The sequence below is a fragment of the Poecilia reticulata genome, linkage group LG9 (assembly GCF_000633615.1).
Source record: "Poecilia reticulata strain Guanapo linkage group LG9, Guppy_female_1.0+MT, whole genome shotgun sequence".
Lineage (NCBI taxonomy): Eukaryota > Metazoa > Chordata > Actinopteri > Cyprinodontiformes > Poeciliidae > Poecilia > Poecilia reticulata.
In genome coordinates this window covers 10436717-10455275 of record NC_024339.1, presented here as the reverse complement: position 1 = coordinate 10455275, position 18559 = coordinate 10436717, and the positions used below count along the sequence as shown (strand labels likewise).

The window sequence follows — 18559 nt, the reverse complement described above, 5'->3', positions numbered from 1 at the left end:
ATATATATATATATATATATATATATATATCAATAAACCACATTGATCTACTTGAGTCGGACCCTTCCAGCTGCACTACATACTCACTACCGCATCTAAACTATGTGAACCCACATCTATAACTACTCCCTGATACGTGTTTTAATTTTTAACATTTGACATATTTGATGAAACACAGATTATGTATTTTTAATCACATGTTTACAGGCTGTTCTGCGTCTTTGAACCTCGGCATATGATTTTCATTTAGCAAAAAGGTTCCAAATGTTTCGTTGGATGCTGTTTCCAGGCCAGAACTTGATACTCATGCTGGTTTAAACACTTACACTCATCCATTTCAAGGCGTTGAGGATAAATGTTTAGAAGATTTCAAACATATTCCAGAATCTTTACTAGATTTCACACCAGAGTCAGATCATACATATTGATATCAAACAGATGAATGAATTTTTGTCAAACAGTTTTAACAGATAAATCAACTGAAGTTTATTTATGCTGCACATTTAACAACAAACTCATGTGGCCATAAAACCCAGAATCAAATCAAATAGTCAAGAAAAGGCATCTTTGACAAGCAAGACTGAACTCCCTGAGTTAGAATAATACTGAACAGAGATAATAAGTTATGTTATAAATATTTAAAATTTATTTTGGAGCAAAACTGTTTCTCTCATCTGAATGATTTAGACGTAAAACTCGGCCCTTTTATCTGCTGGGACTTAGATGTTCCTAAAAGCATTGGTAGCTAAGGAGCTCCTTACCAAACCAAACAAAACATGTTGTGCAGGTTTAAATGTAAAGAAATGAAAGGAAATTTTGTGCTGCATATTTAAATCATGCATTTCATGTCTGATGTGCTCCCACTCTTTCATAGTTCATGTCTACTGGGATCAAAGTTGTGGATTTCTCTGGGTTCTCATGGGTCAGACAGGTGTGTTCCTCTTACATCTTTAAAAAATAAATAATAAACTGAAAGGGAAAAGCTGGCACTTTGGTTTGATCTCTCAATAATTACTTGTAAGTTTGTGTTTAAAGCTACAGTTTGTAACTTTTATTATTTAGGAAAAAATTTTTTACATGTCAATACAACAAATAATCTGTTAAAAAATCAATCTCTGCCGTTTCTCCCAGTGCTCCCAGTGCAAACTGCAGAAATACACATTTTGGTCAGAACAAGCAATCAGAGGCAAGAGGAGGGTCTTAGCGCTGTCAGTCAAGTTCATGTACACGTTGCTCACACTCTTCTCCTTGCGCTTTGCTGTGCTACATCTTCTTCTTGTTGTCAGAGCTTGTCATGAATGCTCAAGCTTAGTATAGTAGCCGAAGACAGCAGAGAAACGTTTTTTTCTGGAATGGTATGTTGTTTCTCCGCCATCAGCACATTTAGCAGCGAGTACACAAAGTTGATTGGCAGCGCTAAGATCTTCCTCCTGACTCTGTTTTGTTGTTTTTGATCTGGAGTGGTGCATTTTTGCAGATCACTTTAGAGAGAAGGCATAGGAGCTTGATTTTTAACAGATTGTTTGTAGAGATATGTAAAAAAAACTGAATTTTTAAAAAAGTTACACACCGTAGCTTTAAACAGAAAACTGTAGGAGAATTTCCCAGTGAAACCTAGTGGTTATCCCTGGTATTACATGTTAAAACAGTTTTTTTTTTTTAACAGAGTAGGTTCACGAGCTTTGTAAATTCCATCAGAAGTGAACAAAGACCTGCAAACCTGAGGAAAAAATTTCGTTTCTTCCAGTTTTATCTCACGGCTGCTTCCCCTCATTCACTTCAGATCTGTTCCATAAACACAACCTGAAATCTGGACGTGTTTTCAAGCCTTTCTCATGTGTAACGCAGGTCGGAGCCAGCCAAACAATTAACCCCCGTCACACACATGCAAACAACAGCCCTGCATTGGCTCACTGAGCCTCCATGCAGAAACTATCTCAATCGCCTCCTTTTGTTGATACTTAACGGTTTTTGAATTCTGATCCAAAGAGCATAGAAGTCAGCTGAGATAATCTCTACATGATTTAATCAGCTGCTACAGAAAACGGACCACCAGATGGCAAACATAACAGTTTTTCATTTCTAAAGATCTTCTGCTTGAGTTCACCTTGAAAAAACGAAAAATGGCAACAACAACTGACTGAGATGAACATGTAGATATTTTTGTTTGGCCATAAACCTTATTTATTTTATTTATGTATCTGTTTATGTATGTATTTATTTCTTCTAAATCTTTAAGCGCATGACGGGATATTAAAACTACAAAGATTTGTTGTCATGGTTCTTTAAATGCTGCATTTAAATGTGTTTAAACAGCTTTTTTAAAACTGTTGTTGTTTCTAAAAATATTAACTTAATGTCCAGTAAATATTTGTCGTAAAGGTTCTTCAAATGCTACATTTGCATGTGTCTAACATGTGTTAAAATAACTTTTAAAAAAATGTAATTAATATTTCCAGAAACTTGAATTTTGCTTACATTAAACTGGAAAAGATTGTTGTTTTTCCTTCAATGTTAAACATGTTTTGTTTTGTTTGATGTGATGACGAAGAAAAATTTGCATTCTAATCAATAAACTTTAAGGACAAAGTAATTTCTAGAAAGAGAAAATAAGTTTGAAAAAGTTTTATTTTAAAGGAATAGTTTGGATTTTTTTTAAATGTTTTTCATACAGACGTTACGAGCTGCATAGATCTATCTGCTGTAGATAGTGTAACTAGAATATTGTTTGTTTAAATTATTTGCAAACCAGAGATTTATTTTACTTTTTTCCACTTAGATTAATTAAATATATCACAACCAGGTCAGATTTCTTTACGCCCTGATTGTCCCATCTTACTTTTTACATTTGCTTTGTTCTAATATTTTATTCATCGTTGTTAATCTGCTGATTTATGTGAAACTCCTGTCTTCGCTCCCTCTCAGGTTCCTTTATATTTACTGGACTTGGCAGCGACTCAGATCCTAATTTCTTTTCTAATTGGGAGCTGCTGTCATATGTTGGAGCTCGGCCACTTCTTGTAAAAAAATAAAATAATATGGAGGAAAAAATACAGTATATAGAGACCATCTGTGGGGAAAACAAAGTGTCTTGTTCGTATAATTGGAACGACGACAATAGCTGTAGCAACGCAGAGAGAGGAAAAGAAGTTGTTGAAACATGAAGACTGAAGAGGTCGATTCCAACGCGTTAAAATGTGTCATGATCGGCCCCAGTAGATCTGAGATTCAACAACAAATTCTTCTCAGATGTTTGCCTGAAGCTGAAATTGCCTAATAGGTTTGGCAAAGTTGGTAAATAAGACACAACCACATTTTTTTTTTTTGGAATGTTCCTTTATTAAAAGGTGAAGAGTAACTACATGCCCATGAAAGCAGATGTCACTATAAACCTAACAATTTCAACATAGCAAAAGGAAATCAGGTCTTCATTTGGTTGTGTTGGTATGAAATAGATCAAGCAAAGTGGAACCTGTTGTACAACCTGCAGGAACCGAGAAGGTGGCAGGTTTTGTTTTTGGCCTTTCTGTGTGGCGTTTGCATGTTAAAGGAAAAATAAACCCTATGGTGGATTGTCCAGGGTGTCAACCTCCTTTCACATGTTGAATTTGTTCCCTTTTTCACAGCAAAAAGCCCAGTATTAATTTAACTCTGAAGAGTGTGGACTATATAAACACTGAAAAGTGTTAATATCAACTCTGTGGGAGTTAAATCAACACTGGGCTTATACTCTGAATTATGTTGTTAACTCCCACAGAGTTTATATTAACACTTTGAAGAGTGTGGACTATATAGAATAGAATAGAATAGAATAGAATAGAATAGAATAGAATAGAATAGAATAGAATAGAAATACTTTATTCATCCCAGACAGGAAATTACTGTGCAGTTGCAGCATACACATACATAAACACTGAAAGAGTTAAATTAACACTGGGCTTTTTGCTGTGTTCACCTCCACCAAGATGTACACCTCTGGAAAAAACTAAGAGCCCACTGCACTGACCCCCATTGAAAACCTCATGACTATTCCACCAAATAACCATCAACTCTTCCTTATTTAGAAAACATTGTTTCACAATGAGTATGAACTGGGTTTTATGCATTATTTGAGGTCTGAAAGCACTGCATCTGGCCATTTCTCATTTTCTACACATAAATACTACATTTTTGCTTGTAACTTCAGAGACATGTTGTCAGTACATAATAAAACAATATCCATCTTGCTCAATCATCTACCTATAAAAAGCAAAGTCAGAGAAACTGATCATTTTGTCATGCTCTCTCATTTTTTTCCATAGCTGTATACTTACAAGAAACGGTGCTAAATCTTTAAAAAGTATTGAAATGATTTGAGTTCATGCAGAGAAGCAGTGCAGGTTCTTACAGCTCTGGTTCCCTGGGCTTCTGCCATCGCCCAACCAATGAGGGTGTTGTTGTATTTGATAGACTCCATTTGATCTGGGACCAAAATTACAACTTTTATAACATTTTGAGCTGGTGCGGTTTGCTTTCACGCTGCATTGAGCCAAACGATCTAAACAATTGAAAAACATGTTCAATAGGTTGACCTTTTTTGCATAGAAAAACAGGTCAACCTATTGAACAGGTGGGTTCAATAGGAGATAATCTGGTTCACCTCCTCGCCTGTGGTGGCGCTGCAGCAACAGCCACTGACTGAAACAACAGGAAAACCTCTAAAGAAGACATGAGTCCAACTTCCTTCTTCACAAAATGTAAACAATAGTCTGATTTTAGTAGTTGTACAATTTCTTTTTTGTTTTTGGTTTAAAAAAAAAAAAAACACAAGTCATTTCTCCCACAACCGCTAGACTCGCATGTTTTTTTTTTTGGTTGTTTTTACCCAGAATGCCTTATGTTATTGTCAGCTTCCTGGTTTTGTAGCGGTCTCCGGTCCACTTGGCGTTCACATATGCTGTCGAACCACATCAGAGATAATTCCAACCAAACCGAGAGCTCGGTTTGTAGGTGGACCAAAGTTTTTGGTCCACATCAGAGTGCGATTACACGTTCACACCTCCCCAAACAAACCGGACTTTCTATTCAAACAAACCAGAGTTTGATTAAAGTGGACTAAACAGAGTTGGTGTGAATTCACCCATAAAATGAAAAAAGCACTTACCAAAATTCTCAGAATCAAAATGACTCATCTGCACATGTAATGCAGTTATGTAGTAACTAATTACATTTATTTGAGTAACTTTTTGGAATACTCTTACTTTTAGGAGTATTTTTACTACACTGTACTTTTTACTTTTACTTAGTAATTTTATTATGAAGTGTCGCCACTCTTTAGTAAAATTTCTACCCAATGTGAGTAACTTCACTGGATGAAAAACAAACTTATTTTAACCAAAAATTCAACAGATACCGACACAAACCTGCAGTTTCAAGACTTTTATATGGAAAGAAACTGATTTGAGAAAATGTTTCTTTTTGTCTTATTTTGTAATTACGGTATTTATGTTAATTATTTTCATTTTGGTGTTTAAAATACCAAAATTTCTACGGAACTCTATATTTTGGTCCCTCTGTAGACGTAACTTTTAAATATTAAATGGTTAATATTTTGATCAGTTACTCACTTGTTGTGCCACTGTGCACAAGTTTCTGACCGGTTTTGGTTCGGGTTCATCTTGTCTTGAAGTTACCATCTGGATCTCTGGTTTTAAACCCACCTGGTTTTTTAACCATCACAAACAAAGGCCGAAACAGTTCAGTCAGACTGCAGACAAGAGTAAGTGGTAGTACTTTAGCCCCTCATTGAAGTAGCAATAAAACACCTTACTAAGAAAACCTTACAGGTTTAATAAACCTTGATCCAGTTTGTTTACAGAGATGAGAATCATCTCAAACATACCAAAACATTTATTTTTTCCACAGAGAAAAAAGGTCAGCAATCTACTAATCTGGTGCCAACTTCGGCTACAACTGGTTTCTAATTGTACATAATAGTTGTGAATGCAATAACATTAATGACAGTCTCCTGTCCAGAAATTAGTAGTGTCACTTTCTTTTAAAGCCTTTGGGTTTACTCTTTCATTAAAGCTGCAGGAGCCGAGCCGGTGCAGTGCTCTGCAGTTCCTTGTCAGGCAATTCGGTTTTATTGGAGCCTTTCTTCACGTTAAAATGGCCTCAGAAACCTGATAACCATTACACACGAAAGAACTGCTGGATTCTTTACAGCTATTACTGGTTGTAATTATAGAAGTGATCTCAAACTGACTCACAGAGAGCTTTTTTTTGTCCTTTATGAAGAGACAATAAGTCAGAAAAGGGGGCGCCATCTGTGGAACTTGGGATTTTATTTCTAGCAGCTGCAAAAAACTCATCTACAAGCATGCATACTCTCAGTCCTTACCCAACACATGCTGCCTTCCTGTGTGTTCCCTGTTAATTATGCTTTTGAAAGTGGGAAGCCACATTTGTACAATCATAATTGCATTTGCAAACAAGCCAGGCGCCCATTCTCCTCTCCAAATATTTTAGATTTTACTCTACAACATCCAGTAAATTCAGCTCCTAAAACTTAGACAAAGCTTCTCAACTCTGTACAGATATATTGATGTTTTTTTTTTCTTATAGCAAATGCATTTACAATCAATTTTTCAAATAACCCATTAGTTATGTTATCTTCTCTGCCTTTGGTAATGCATTAATCCAAAACTTTGTTTTCCAAAACAGTTTGGTGCTGCTATAGAAACACATCTTACTTACTTAGTGGGTTGATGTACAGTTTAATTTTAGGCCAAAAACATGTAAACATTTCAAAATGATCCCTTTCAGAAGATTCCAACATAGGAAAAACTTGTTGTGAACTGCTACCTAACATAAGGTTTACATTTTTAAATTAGAAAAATTGTAGAAAGATAATTTACCTGTTAAGTTTAGAAGTTAAAATATCTATTTTCTTTTTCATAACTATCACAGAATTATTGATTTAAAACAAGCTCTTATATCTTCCTGTAAGTTAGTTTTGTCTTATTTCAAGGGTACTAAGATGTTTGCACTAGAAACTAGATCAAATATACTTAGTAAAAGTTTGTGTTTTTGCAGTGTCTCTAGTTTCTAGTGGAAATATTTCAGTGCACTTGAAATAAGACAAAACTAACTTACAGGTAACTTTTCAACACGATATGGGAGCTTGCTTTAAGTCAATTATTCCTTAACATTGATGAAAAAGTTAATTTATCTGCACATTGGCAGATTAATGAACTTATAACAAGGCATTTTTCGCATGTCATAAATTAAACAAGTATTTTTTCATCAATATTAAGGAATTATTGACTGGAAACAAGCTCTTATATCTTGCTGAAAAGTTACTTGTAAGTTAAATTTGTCTTATTTCAAGTGTATTAAAATACTTGCACTACAAACTAGACAGAAAATAGTTGGTAAGATTTTGTGTTCTTGCAGTATCATGTCTCATATAAGCATGAAAAGCAATTAGATGATGTGGGGAAAATGTGCATCTTGTTGAGTTTTTACAATAACTTCACATCACAGGGATGAAGTTTGTCTCAAATCATGAAAAGCTTCTGATAAAATCCAGTTCAGACTCCTGCAGAAGTAGGCCAGTTCTTTCTGCCTCAGGTGCAGAACTCTCCATAGGTCCATTCAACTTCAAATTTGGAGGAAATCGTGTGTCAAGAACAAGAACTGCCAGATTTCCCAAACCAGGAATGCAAGGTCAGGATGGTGTCTGTTGCTGCTGCAGCCCTGGGAGACAAAACAAATTGCTCTGTTCCTGTGAAGCCTGGAACAGAGCAACAGAGGAAATTAAAGAGTTATACATGACTGTGATTTTTCCGCATGTCTTCAGAGCTATTGCAGTTTCCATGCATCATTTCAGGCAAATATCACTGCAAAATCACAGAATCTTCCCAAGCAACTACAGTTTCTAGTGCAAATATCTTAGTACACCAGAAATAAGAAAAATGAAATTACAAGTAACTTTTCAGCCAGAAATAGTAGCTTAAGTAAATAATTCCTTAATATCGATTTTTGAAAAGTACCATTAATACTGACAGATTATTTTACTTATAATAAGACATTTTGCAATGTTACAAGTGAAATAATCTGCCAGTGGAACTAGAACGTTTTTATAAATACAGTCTTAAGAAATGATTGCCTTAAAACAAGCTACTATTTGTATCTGAAAAGTTACTGATGAGTTCGTTTTGTCTTATTTTAAATGTACTAAGATTTTTCCACTAGAAACTAGACCAAAAATACTTTGTAAGATTTTGTGTTTTTGCAGCTAAAACCCTCCATTAGAACAACAACGGTGCAGGAAACTCGTTCACGTAGCAACAAACTTGAGATGCTTTTTATGAAGCTTGATTTACATGTGAGATTAAGAAGCTCCACATGTAAATCATGTTCCAGGGAGTCGTTCATTTGTTTCGTAGTGCTGTGAAGCATCACTAAAAACAAACGTTAAACATCTACATGGCCGCTTACTGAGGCATTTAGTCCTGGATGAAGCTGCACTGGATTCATTTTCTCTTCTCCTGTCAAACAAATCCCACCAAATCCTTAAGAAAACACCTTCATCATTCTGGATTTATGCAAGTGTGTCGTTGTCACAGTGTAAACTAAAAGACATGCAAACTTTACAGCAAAAACACAAAACCTTACTGAGCATATTTAGTCTAGTTTCCACACTTGATAGAAGACAAAACTAACTTACAAGAAACTTTTTAACGAGATATAAGAGCTTGTTTTATGTCAGTACTTCCTTAATATTGTAGAAAAAGTTGTGGTTCCTCTGGCAGATTATTTTACTTATTACAAAACATTTTTTCTATTTAATAAGTGAAATAATCTGCCAGTGGAACTGGAACTTGTTCAACAACAGTAAGGAAGTATTGAGTTAAAACATCCTGCTATATCTCACTCTGATGTTACTTAGTTTAGTCTTATTTCAGATATACCAAACTACTTTGTAAAATTTTGTGTTTTTTGCTGTGTAACAGGGTTTCAACCCTAGAGACATGCATATAGATTTTATTGGAGAGAGAAAGAGAGTTTATTCATGGTGAAGTCTAATGGATCTAACTGCTGGTTTCAGGCCTCATCTGTCTGAATCATCTACAATGACATAAAAATCCAGGGTGTAAGACTTTAAAAATACAACCTTTAACGGGATTTATATCCTCAAATGAAATTCAAACAAATATGTTTGGAATAAAAACATACAAAATCAAAAAAAAGTGCAATAAACTGGTTGAATGCACAGATGAATATTGTTGTCCAAACACCTTTTGATTCCATTTCAACACTCAGTTTTATTTAATTCACATCTAATATTAACGATATTGACTCATTTAAGTGAAATAACTTGCAATGTTCGGATAGTTCCTGACATTTCTAACATCTCTGCAAACTGTTGCTTATTTGAAAGATGCAAATGAGCAAATAATTAATGGGTTCTCATTGGACAAAGGTATAAGTAAGGAGAAGGGTGTGAAAACAAATCTGCAGTATTACATATATTATGGCACAGTGAAAACAGCCATTATCCGGATGTTTTTCTAAGGCTTACAGCAACAGTGAAGAAGCTGCTTGAATTTCTGCCAAGCGCTGATTGTCCTCTGCATGTCGCAACGATCTCCTGTATTCTTTGTATCTGGACTAAATAGAGCCGGAGACAGAAGGCTTTTGATGCAAGCAAAACATCCGGGCCTGGATTAAATACTAAAGATGTGCTGTCATCTTTTGAAAACAAGCAGTTTTATCGCTCCACGAACCAGAAGATAAGCTTGGCACAAAAAGCAACACTGCACAAAAACCACAGAGAAACACGGTGGTGGCAGCATCATGATATGCGGGGAAAAAAAAAAGTTCTACAAAACAGTCACTGTTGACCCAAAACTGTCAGATTTCTGCAAGAAAGATGAAGATGAAGAGAGGTTTTACTATTTTATTTTCTTTATTTTACAGTTTGAGGAAATATTAGAGCCGTACTAAGAAAAACAACTTTTCAAAAATACAATTCTGAGGATTAAGTCATACGAGAATAAAGTCGTAATAATATAAAAATAAAGTCATATTACCAGGATAAAGTCAAAATATTACAATAAAGTCATACAAGAACGTCTAAATAAAGAGTAAAGTCAAAGTAGTGAGAATAAAGTCACAATGTTACGACTTTATTCTCAAAATACTACGATTTTATTCCAGAATTATTTCAACTTTATCCTCATATTATTTAATCTTTTTTTGTACGACTTTATTCTCGTAATTTATTGATGTACGATTTTATTCTCATAGTAAATTATTCCCATAATTTTATTTATGTAATTTAATTTTCTTAAGGTGCCACTCAAAAGTTAACAAAAGAACAGCATCAACAGAAGAAAATTAACTAAATCTGGCAGGAAAATCTGTGGGGAGAACGTCCTCACAGCTCGACATATTTATATATGTTCTACAATTATTAATATTATAATTATTAGTTGAAGTCAAGACATGATGGGATGCTAACAGAAGACTAAATCCTGCTTTTGAATCAATAAAATGTTAATTCAGCAGAGAACAAGTTTAACTTCAATGCTTCTTTATTGTTTAAATGTTTCCTTCGTATTATTGCCTTGTTTTTTACCCCACATAAACCTGACAAATTCACTTTTGAATCAAAAAGTAAATCTTTATTGTAGTAACGGGTGATTTAGAGGAAGAGCAGCTAATTATATCTCCACGTTTTACTTCAGCAGGTTCTACCTCATTAAACTTTGCTGGAACAGTTTTAAACTAGCATGTAAATTCAAATTATGACCCAAATTACTGTAAATGATCCTTGAAACACATTTTTCGAATGTTTCCCTTTTTGTCCTGATGTAGGATTCTACAAAACAGCCGGATGTGTGGCTGTTATTTAACATTCAGCTTATTTCTGCTTTTACTTGTCTTTCAAAATTAGTTTCAGTTAAATTCAGTTCAATTAATTATTTAATTTAGAGCCAAACTTGCAACAGAATCTGACACAGGTCTATGGAGTGAAGAAGAAAAAGTCTGAACAGTTTTTATTTCCGGCTGGAGCAATGATCCAATCTACAGCTGCTGATTTTTAAAGCTTAAAATTAGGTGCACAGATTTGGATTTTATGTGGATTTTCTCTGACGAGGTGAAAGATATGCATCCAAATTTACAAATAGGCATTCATCACTCAGAAAAAGTATTTACCCTCTACAGAATTCTTCTGTTTTTGATTTTTTTTTTCCCCCTACATAAATGTTTCAGATCACCAAGCCGATGTTAGTACCAGATAAACATAACCTGAGTAAATTTAAACAGCAGTTTGCAAATGAAGAGTTCATCTGTTAAGGGAATAATTTATCAAAACAAACTGGGGGAGAGTGATTACCGTATTTTCCGCACTATAAGGCGCACCTAAAAACCTTCAATTTCCTCAAAAGCCGACAGTGCGCCTTATAATTCGGTGCGCCTTATATATGGACCAATATTGAGCTGCAACAGGTCTAGCAACTATACGGTAAGCAGCCGCCGACTTCATTTTCGCCCGTAGAAGAAGAAGCGTGCGGTGCATCCTGGGATAGTTGTCAGAACGCTGGTTGGTTAATAAAGTTTGACTGACCTATCTACCTACCGACCGTCTATGATCAGGTCGTCTGCAGGTCATTTAGCACCCCGTTCTCCACAAACATGCTGTGCGCGAACGGAGAAGAATGACCATTGTCCGGCCACGCCCCGGCCCAGGAAGGCTCTCCTCGCCGACCGGAGTCGGGCTGTTTTGTTGACATTCACTTAGCTTCATCTAGTGGATACATAACGTAACTCAGGTCTCTCCTGTAGCGTCTATTCTACGCGCCTTATAATCCGGCGCGCCTTATAGTGCGGAAAATACGGTGCTTTTTCACACAAGTTGATGTGAATAATCAAACTTTTGTTTGACGTTTTGAAGAATTATGTGAGACAACAAAATATTGTGTATTTTCCTAAAATTACTGAAAGTTCTTGAGTCCACTAATCATGACTGAGTGCAGCTGATAGTTTTTATTAATCAGTATTTTATTAATCAGTAATCAGGGGAATAAAAGAAGTAGTTGCAGGTGCAACATGTAACATTGCATGAGTGTCTTCTAAAATAAGTACATTTCCACTACATCTTTCTACTGTTAATGCAAGGAGCAGCCATATTAAAATGTGAAGTCCACATTACAGTTCGTAACTGGGGCGAGTCAGAGTTGCTCCCAGTTTCTCAGTGGAAAATCCGACGTGGAACGCACCATTAGCTCCTGATAGCTCTGAAATAAACAAATGGAGCTCCGGCTCTTAAAAACAAAATGTTAATTGACTGCAAGGAATTGAATGAAGTTTGTCAAACTTATTTAGCTTGACAACTAAATAAACTCAATAAATGAGCTTGAATAGACTCAATTTGATTACTTGTGATCAATTAATGAAGCATATTTTTTCAATTAAAGCACAGCAGCCACAGAGTTTTTATTACTTCCTTTACCAACAAAACTAAAAGATCTGTTTGACTTCTAGAGTCAGCTGTTGCTGCAGGTCTTTTCTTCTGGCATCCATCTTGCTTCTGCACATTAAACCTGAATTAATTACGTCTCTGCCTGCAGGATGAATAAAACCTCTGCTGAAATATTCATGACAGCAGCTCCACCTAAATATCACCTGAGCTAATCTGCAAAATCTATAAAATATTCATGAAATGCAGGAATTTTTGAGTAATTTAAGAGCATTTTTGAATTTCAAAGTCAGGCAATCCTCTGCAGCTATATGTGAATATATTGCAAAAAGTACACAAAAACTTAGTGGTTTGGAAAATATTTTGTCTTTCTAATAGACAGTAAAAGGTACAAAAAAAATCTAAAATAGTCCAAATCACGTTATTCTCATTTTGCTAATTAAAATACCAAAATTTCCACTCAACTTTTTATTTTATGTAATTTTTAAATATTAAATGATTAATCAGTTACTCAAAACTGAAGTAGACTTTTTACCTAATACTTTTTTACTCTTACTTGAGTAAGTTCTTGGTCGACTACTTTTTACTTTTACTTGAGAATATGTTGAAGTACTGCTACTTATTTGATTACAGTTTTTTGGTACTTTCTGCCTTCGGGCCACATAAAAAGGTAAGCTGGGCCAGATTTGGCCCCCGAACCTTTAATTTGACACATGTGCTCGACAGCAATGAGAATTTTCACCAGAAAGTTTATAAAACTGACTGCATTTTTGCGGTTTGCCGGTTGTTTTCTTGGCGTTCTTGTTCCAGATATTTCCAGGTCGCCCTGTGCGTCACAGCTTGGGCTTCATGTGTGGAACTGTTTGATTAATTGGTATTAAATTACTTTTTTTCTGGATGAAAAGTCCCTCAACTCTTCGCGCTGCAGTACGCGGCAGTGAAACGGTTAAGAGTCACATGGTAGCGGGTGGTATTATCAGCCCGGGGCTGCAAAAAAAAAGTGTATGGGGAAAAAAAAACAGGGAACAAAGAAATCAGAGTGTATTTAAGGAGAAGTCGCCCCACATCCTGGAGCCGTGTGACTCTCGGCACTGCACACCGCACACTGCGCCAAAAACACCCGCTGCACCTCCATCCTGCGCGGCTCCGGACGGACGGCGGTGAGGATGCGGACTTCTCTGGTCGTGTGCTTCTGCGTGTTTGCGCTGCAGTGTTTCCAGAGCATGCTTGGTGCTCCAGTGCGCGGAGCCGGCAGGTACAAAGCGGCACCGGTGAGTTCCAGTTTCCACTTCAACTTCATGCAGGAGATTATTCTAGTTTAAATAATCTGAGTTTAAAACTTCTGCACGCGTCTTTAACACATACTTGCTGCTGATTTTCTTTATTCAGCTGAATATCCCTCAAATCCCCCCGCACTCTATGAAAACAGGCATGCATGCACGTTCATGCGCAACAGGTTGCGGTTGTTAAAGAGTTGGATTTTCGCTGTTGTTTGGAATATTAGTTGGCAGGTTAGATATGTAGGCACCTTTAACTCATTAGGACCAATTTCTCTACTGTTGTGATTAAGAAAATTGTTATTTTAGACCCGCACTGCGCTTGACCTGCAATTACATCTTAAAGTTGTTTAAAGCATGACTATTATCACCATTTATTTTCTGTCTGCTCAGCATCAACGTAAACACGCAGCCCTTACTCTGAGCATCTCCGTAAGAATCGCTCACAGGCAGAATGAGTATGGAAGCCCAGAACTGCCAAAAGTTAAAACTACATAAAGAAGTAGTCTTAGCAAAGTAATTACTGCAAAAACCATGCAAATAAAGAAATAAATAAAAACATGAGTATGAACCATTGTTAATGTTTCATCAATTTATATAGGTGCTTTTGTTTACTTTTTATGTTTTTTTTTATTTCCAGTAACATTTTTATTTTCTCTTATTTGACATATTTGACATACATTTCACACCCTTCTCCACTAATGTTTTATTATAATTAAGTTTTAGATATAAAAGTGTCTCCATGTAATATTATTCCTAATTAATTATTTTAAAATTTAATCTCATATTTTATTTTTGTTGTTTCATTTTTAAACATGTTTATTTCTGTATATATTATTTATTTTACCCCTAAAATTATTAAACTAAAGAGTGTTTTGAATGTTTTTATTTATTTCCACATTCTTAATGCTCATAAATTTATGGTATCTCCTTTAAACTCCCTCCTATTTTTTATATATATATCTATGTTTGTATATTTTTCTTTATCTTTTTCCTGTTACTTTCTCTTATTTTTTTACCTCTTGCACTAGAAGTAAACCAGAAACAACCATTGCATTGCTGAAGCCTTGGTGTTAAGGAGGATCTTTTTTTGGTTTTGGTTAATTTAGGCACGTTTGGACTTCTATAGATGACAGCAGAGTTGTGTTTTTGCAGGCAGGTCTGATCTTTTGGGGGGGAATGAGTAGAAAAAAAGACGTGCAGGTTACTGAGCTCCACTGCAGCCATGGCAGGAAGCTGTAATAACAGGCCTTTCAGGCATTTTGTCAACAACACCATAAAAGAGAAGAGGTCCAACATTAGCAGCAGTCCTGATGGCGACAGTAGTTGGACTGTCAGATCAACTCATTTTTATCTTTAATCAGCTCCTAAATCACATGCTGTTGTGATTATTGCATTCTGTCATTACAGAAGTCTCCTATGTTTTGTTTACCTCTCATCTCCCATCAAATTACAACTTTTCTGAGTAAATATTTAAGCTCTGTTTACAGTGAGTGGATTGTTTGGTATGCCAGCCTCCTTCGCAGGAATGTCCTGTTTACAGGTAAACCGGCAAAAACAGTTCACCAGAAGAACCAGGCCGTTTGGATAAAAATGTTACTGAGAATAGTTGCCAAGTTGCGGAGAAACATTTATCTAATGTAGGTCGCCTTGTTGCTCTGAAAGCATCAGCAAATTACGCTCAGCAGGGGGTGTGGTCCGGACGAAAGCTGCAAAGATCCTGACAGGGAAAACCGTAAATTCCTCCAGGAACATCTGTCAGCCGAGGCGGAACAAGATGATCAGAGGTGAGAGATGAACGGGGACAGAACAGCAAACTTTTATTTGGTGCTTTTACTAGATTTATACTCGGGCGAGGACAAGCTGCGGCGGGTCAAACTCTATCTGCCGTTTCATGTTTATGGATCGTCAAGCTCGCACAGCGGAGATGCAAAGAGCTGCATCTGAGATCGGTGTTTGTTGTTCTGATGCCACAACTGGAGGGGAGCAATCTGATGAGGCTGTCCGCCCAGGGTCGCACCTCGGTGGGAGAGGAGTGGGCGTCTAAAGAAAAGAAGTCCAGCTGATAGTTTCACTTCATAAACTCAAAAATACCTTATTAATCCCACAGGGAAATTATATGCAACTCATATTATTCAAGGTTTTTGTAGATGCTGATGGCAGGAAGGACTTCGATAGAAATCTGCCAGATCAGGATGTAAACAACGGCTGAAAATTATAATTAGGAAATCTGTATCAGTGAAGCATCAGATCGCAATCCCACCACTCTTTGCTCTGACTCCACATCCAGATAGATTTGTTCTCTACAGATGTTTAAGTCAATGTTCCACAATAAGCTATCGCTATTAGCTGTGCTTTCTTTCTGTTAGCTTCCTCTATGTTGTTATGATCTTGTGACGATGCTGTCGGCTCACATTCCTGACTAAACTTTAAAATCAATCCATAAACCAATCCTTTCATTATCACTAACGTAACCAATGCGCTGCTGTGTGACGTCAACGTTCTTCTTCTGCACGTTTGGGTCACTTTGGGGTTGTGAAACATTAACATGGAAGACTACGGTGGCCCAGAGGTGCAAGTAGTATGAACGACAATGCAAAAAAAACATTACATTTCAGCAAAAAAAATTGGAAATGAGCATCAAGACCTGCTGTGTGAATGTAGCTTAGGCATAGATACCTTGAGTTCTGGTTGCTTATTACTCAGTTAGTACTGATTACTTGATTTTAAAATCAGTAACTAAATTAGATGACAAGTTATTGTATTAGTTACATAAAGCAGTTGCCAACAACAGCTCCCTGAGGCACCTCAGCACTGATAATAGTGGGAATCTTATTTATTATGGCATGAAATGTGGATGAGTCAGCTGTGTTTCAGGGCAGCATTTCCTCTAATGTCTGTCCAACTTCTTCAACTCTCCCCCACTTACTGCACAGGTGTCAAACTCAAGGCTCGGGGGCCAAATCCAGCCCACCACACCTATTTATGTGGCCCTCAAGACTCCAAACTACATCGATCAAGGAAAATTATGCATAATGAACAGATCCCTGTTTTTTTAGGTTTTAGTGCATAATTGTCAGTTTATTCCAAATTTTCCGCAAAAATGGCCATAAAAACACTGGGTGATTGCTAACTCCTACCTGCAGGTGGCAGCACTTCCTGCTTTTACATCACCTTAGTTACAATGCAAAAACACGAAATCTTAAAAAGTATATCTAGTTTCTTGTACACTTGAAATAAAACAAAAACTAACAAATAACTTTTCTGCTAGACATAAGACCTAGCCATAAGTTGTAGCCATAAGTTGTAGCCATAAGTTGTTTTAAGTCAATAGTTTCTAAATTCAGAGGGCAAAGTTTAAGTTATAAGTGAAATAATCTGCCAGTGAAACTAGTACTTGTCTTGCTTCTATTGTGTTTAGATAATTGCACTAAAAACTAGACCAAAAATATTTGTTTTTGTGTTGTTTGCAGTGTGATGTCAAGTAATAGTTCTTGATGGCAAGTAACACAAAGTCACATTTAACATTTAACATATGTGCAAATATTGGATTTCATAGATGGATGTTTGCCCATCCATCTATGAAATGACAAAGAAAACATGATTCATCAAAGCAGGACACATTCTTCTTCCATCACTCCAGTTCAGCTTATTGTTGGAGCTTTTGGCAGAGGACCGGGGTCAACGCGGACGCTCAGACCTTCGTATGAGCCACAAACTGTGATCGCCTTGGTATCAGAACCAGAATTAACTTTTTCAGCATTTTGAGAACCGTTCTGGAGACGCTCCAAACCATTTTCTCTGCTTCTGATTCGTAAACGTTTGAGATGTAAAGTTCACTTCCTGCCCAACACATCCAGCTCACCAACAGGTGCCAAAATGAAGATATGATCTGTGTAACTCACCTCTCTTGTTGGTGATCATAATTTTCAATCAGCATATGTTTACATTAAAAAGCAGCAATAATATCCACATTTTAGACAACATGATTATTTTTGGTTCAGTCAAACAGAGTGTTTTCTGGTAAACACAAAGAAATGTTTGCACATTTTTATTGTACTGCGAGATGGAAACAATACGCAGTTTCATTCAAAACAAGTGTCATGGAAACTCTGAGCTGTCGGGGATGTCATGAGAGACGGAGTTTCATTTCTGCATGTGAAAGAAAACTTTTGTGTTTTAGATTGGATCATAATTTTCAACCAGGACTGACATGAACGAACGCTGATGGAAAAAGCAACAATGTCCCACTGCAGCTGTTTAGCTCATGGAGCAGTAAACAGGGACGATGATTCAAAATTCACATTTTGAACATTTTTGTTCTTCCGTTTGGGTCTCTAAAAAACAAAACAACCATTTTGGGTTTTGGCAAAAAATTCATGATTTTTGGTGTCTGGAAAATAAGCCATTACAAAACAGCAGGCATTGCCCATCACCTAGAAACCCCAGCAAAACCCCTCCATGACCTAGCAACCCCAGGAGGGTTCCAGCACATTTGGTCAGCTGGTTTTACCTTTGTTATGTGCTGCATAATGGCTGCTGGAAAAGACAAGTGGTTTGTTGTTGACTTACTATCCAGAAACCACTTGCTATGTTCTTGTTGGTTGTGCAGGAGGCGCCACTTCTGCTTTTCAAAGATATATAGCTGTAGAATTATACATTTGTTTGCAGCCATTTTCACATGCGTGTGTAAACGCTGAGTGAGTCGACCAGAAGATAGATAGATAGATAGATAGATAGATAGATAGATAGATAGATAGATAGATAGATAGATAGATAGATAGATAGATAGATAGATAGATAGATAGAT

General features: G+C 36.4%; 1 protein-coding gene across 1 annotated transcript in view; it reads left to right on the top strand.

Annotated features, from left to right (window-relative positions):
- The first annotated feature begins 13466 nt into the window (after positions 1-13466).
- mmp11a (matrix metallopeptidase 11a) overlaps positions 13467-18559 on the top strand; it is a 30364-nt gene continuing 25271 nt past the window's right edge. Inside the window, exon 1 of the mRNA XM_008417802.2 lies at positions 13467-13743. Coding sequence (XP_008416024.1) covers positions 13639-13743 — 105 coding nt within the window. The 5' untranslated portion in view covers positions 13467-13638. The remainder of the gene's footprint in view (positions 13744-18559) is intronic.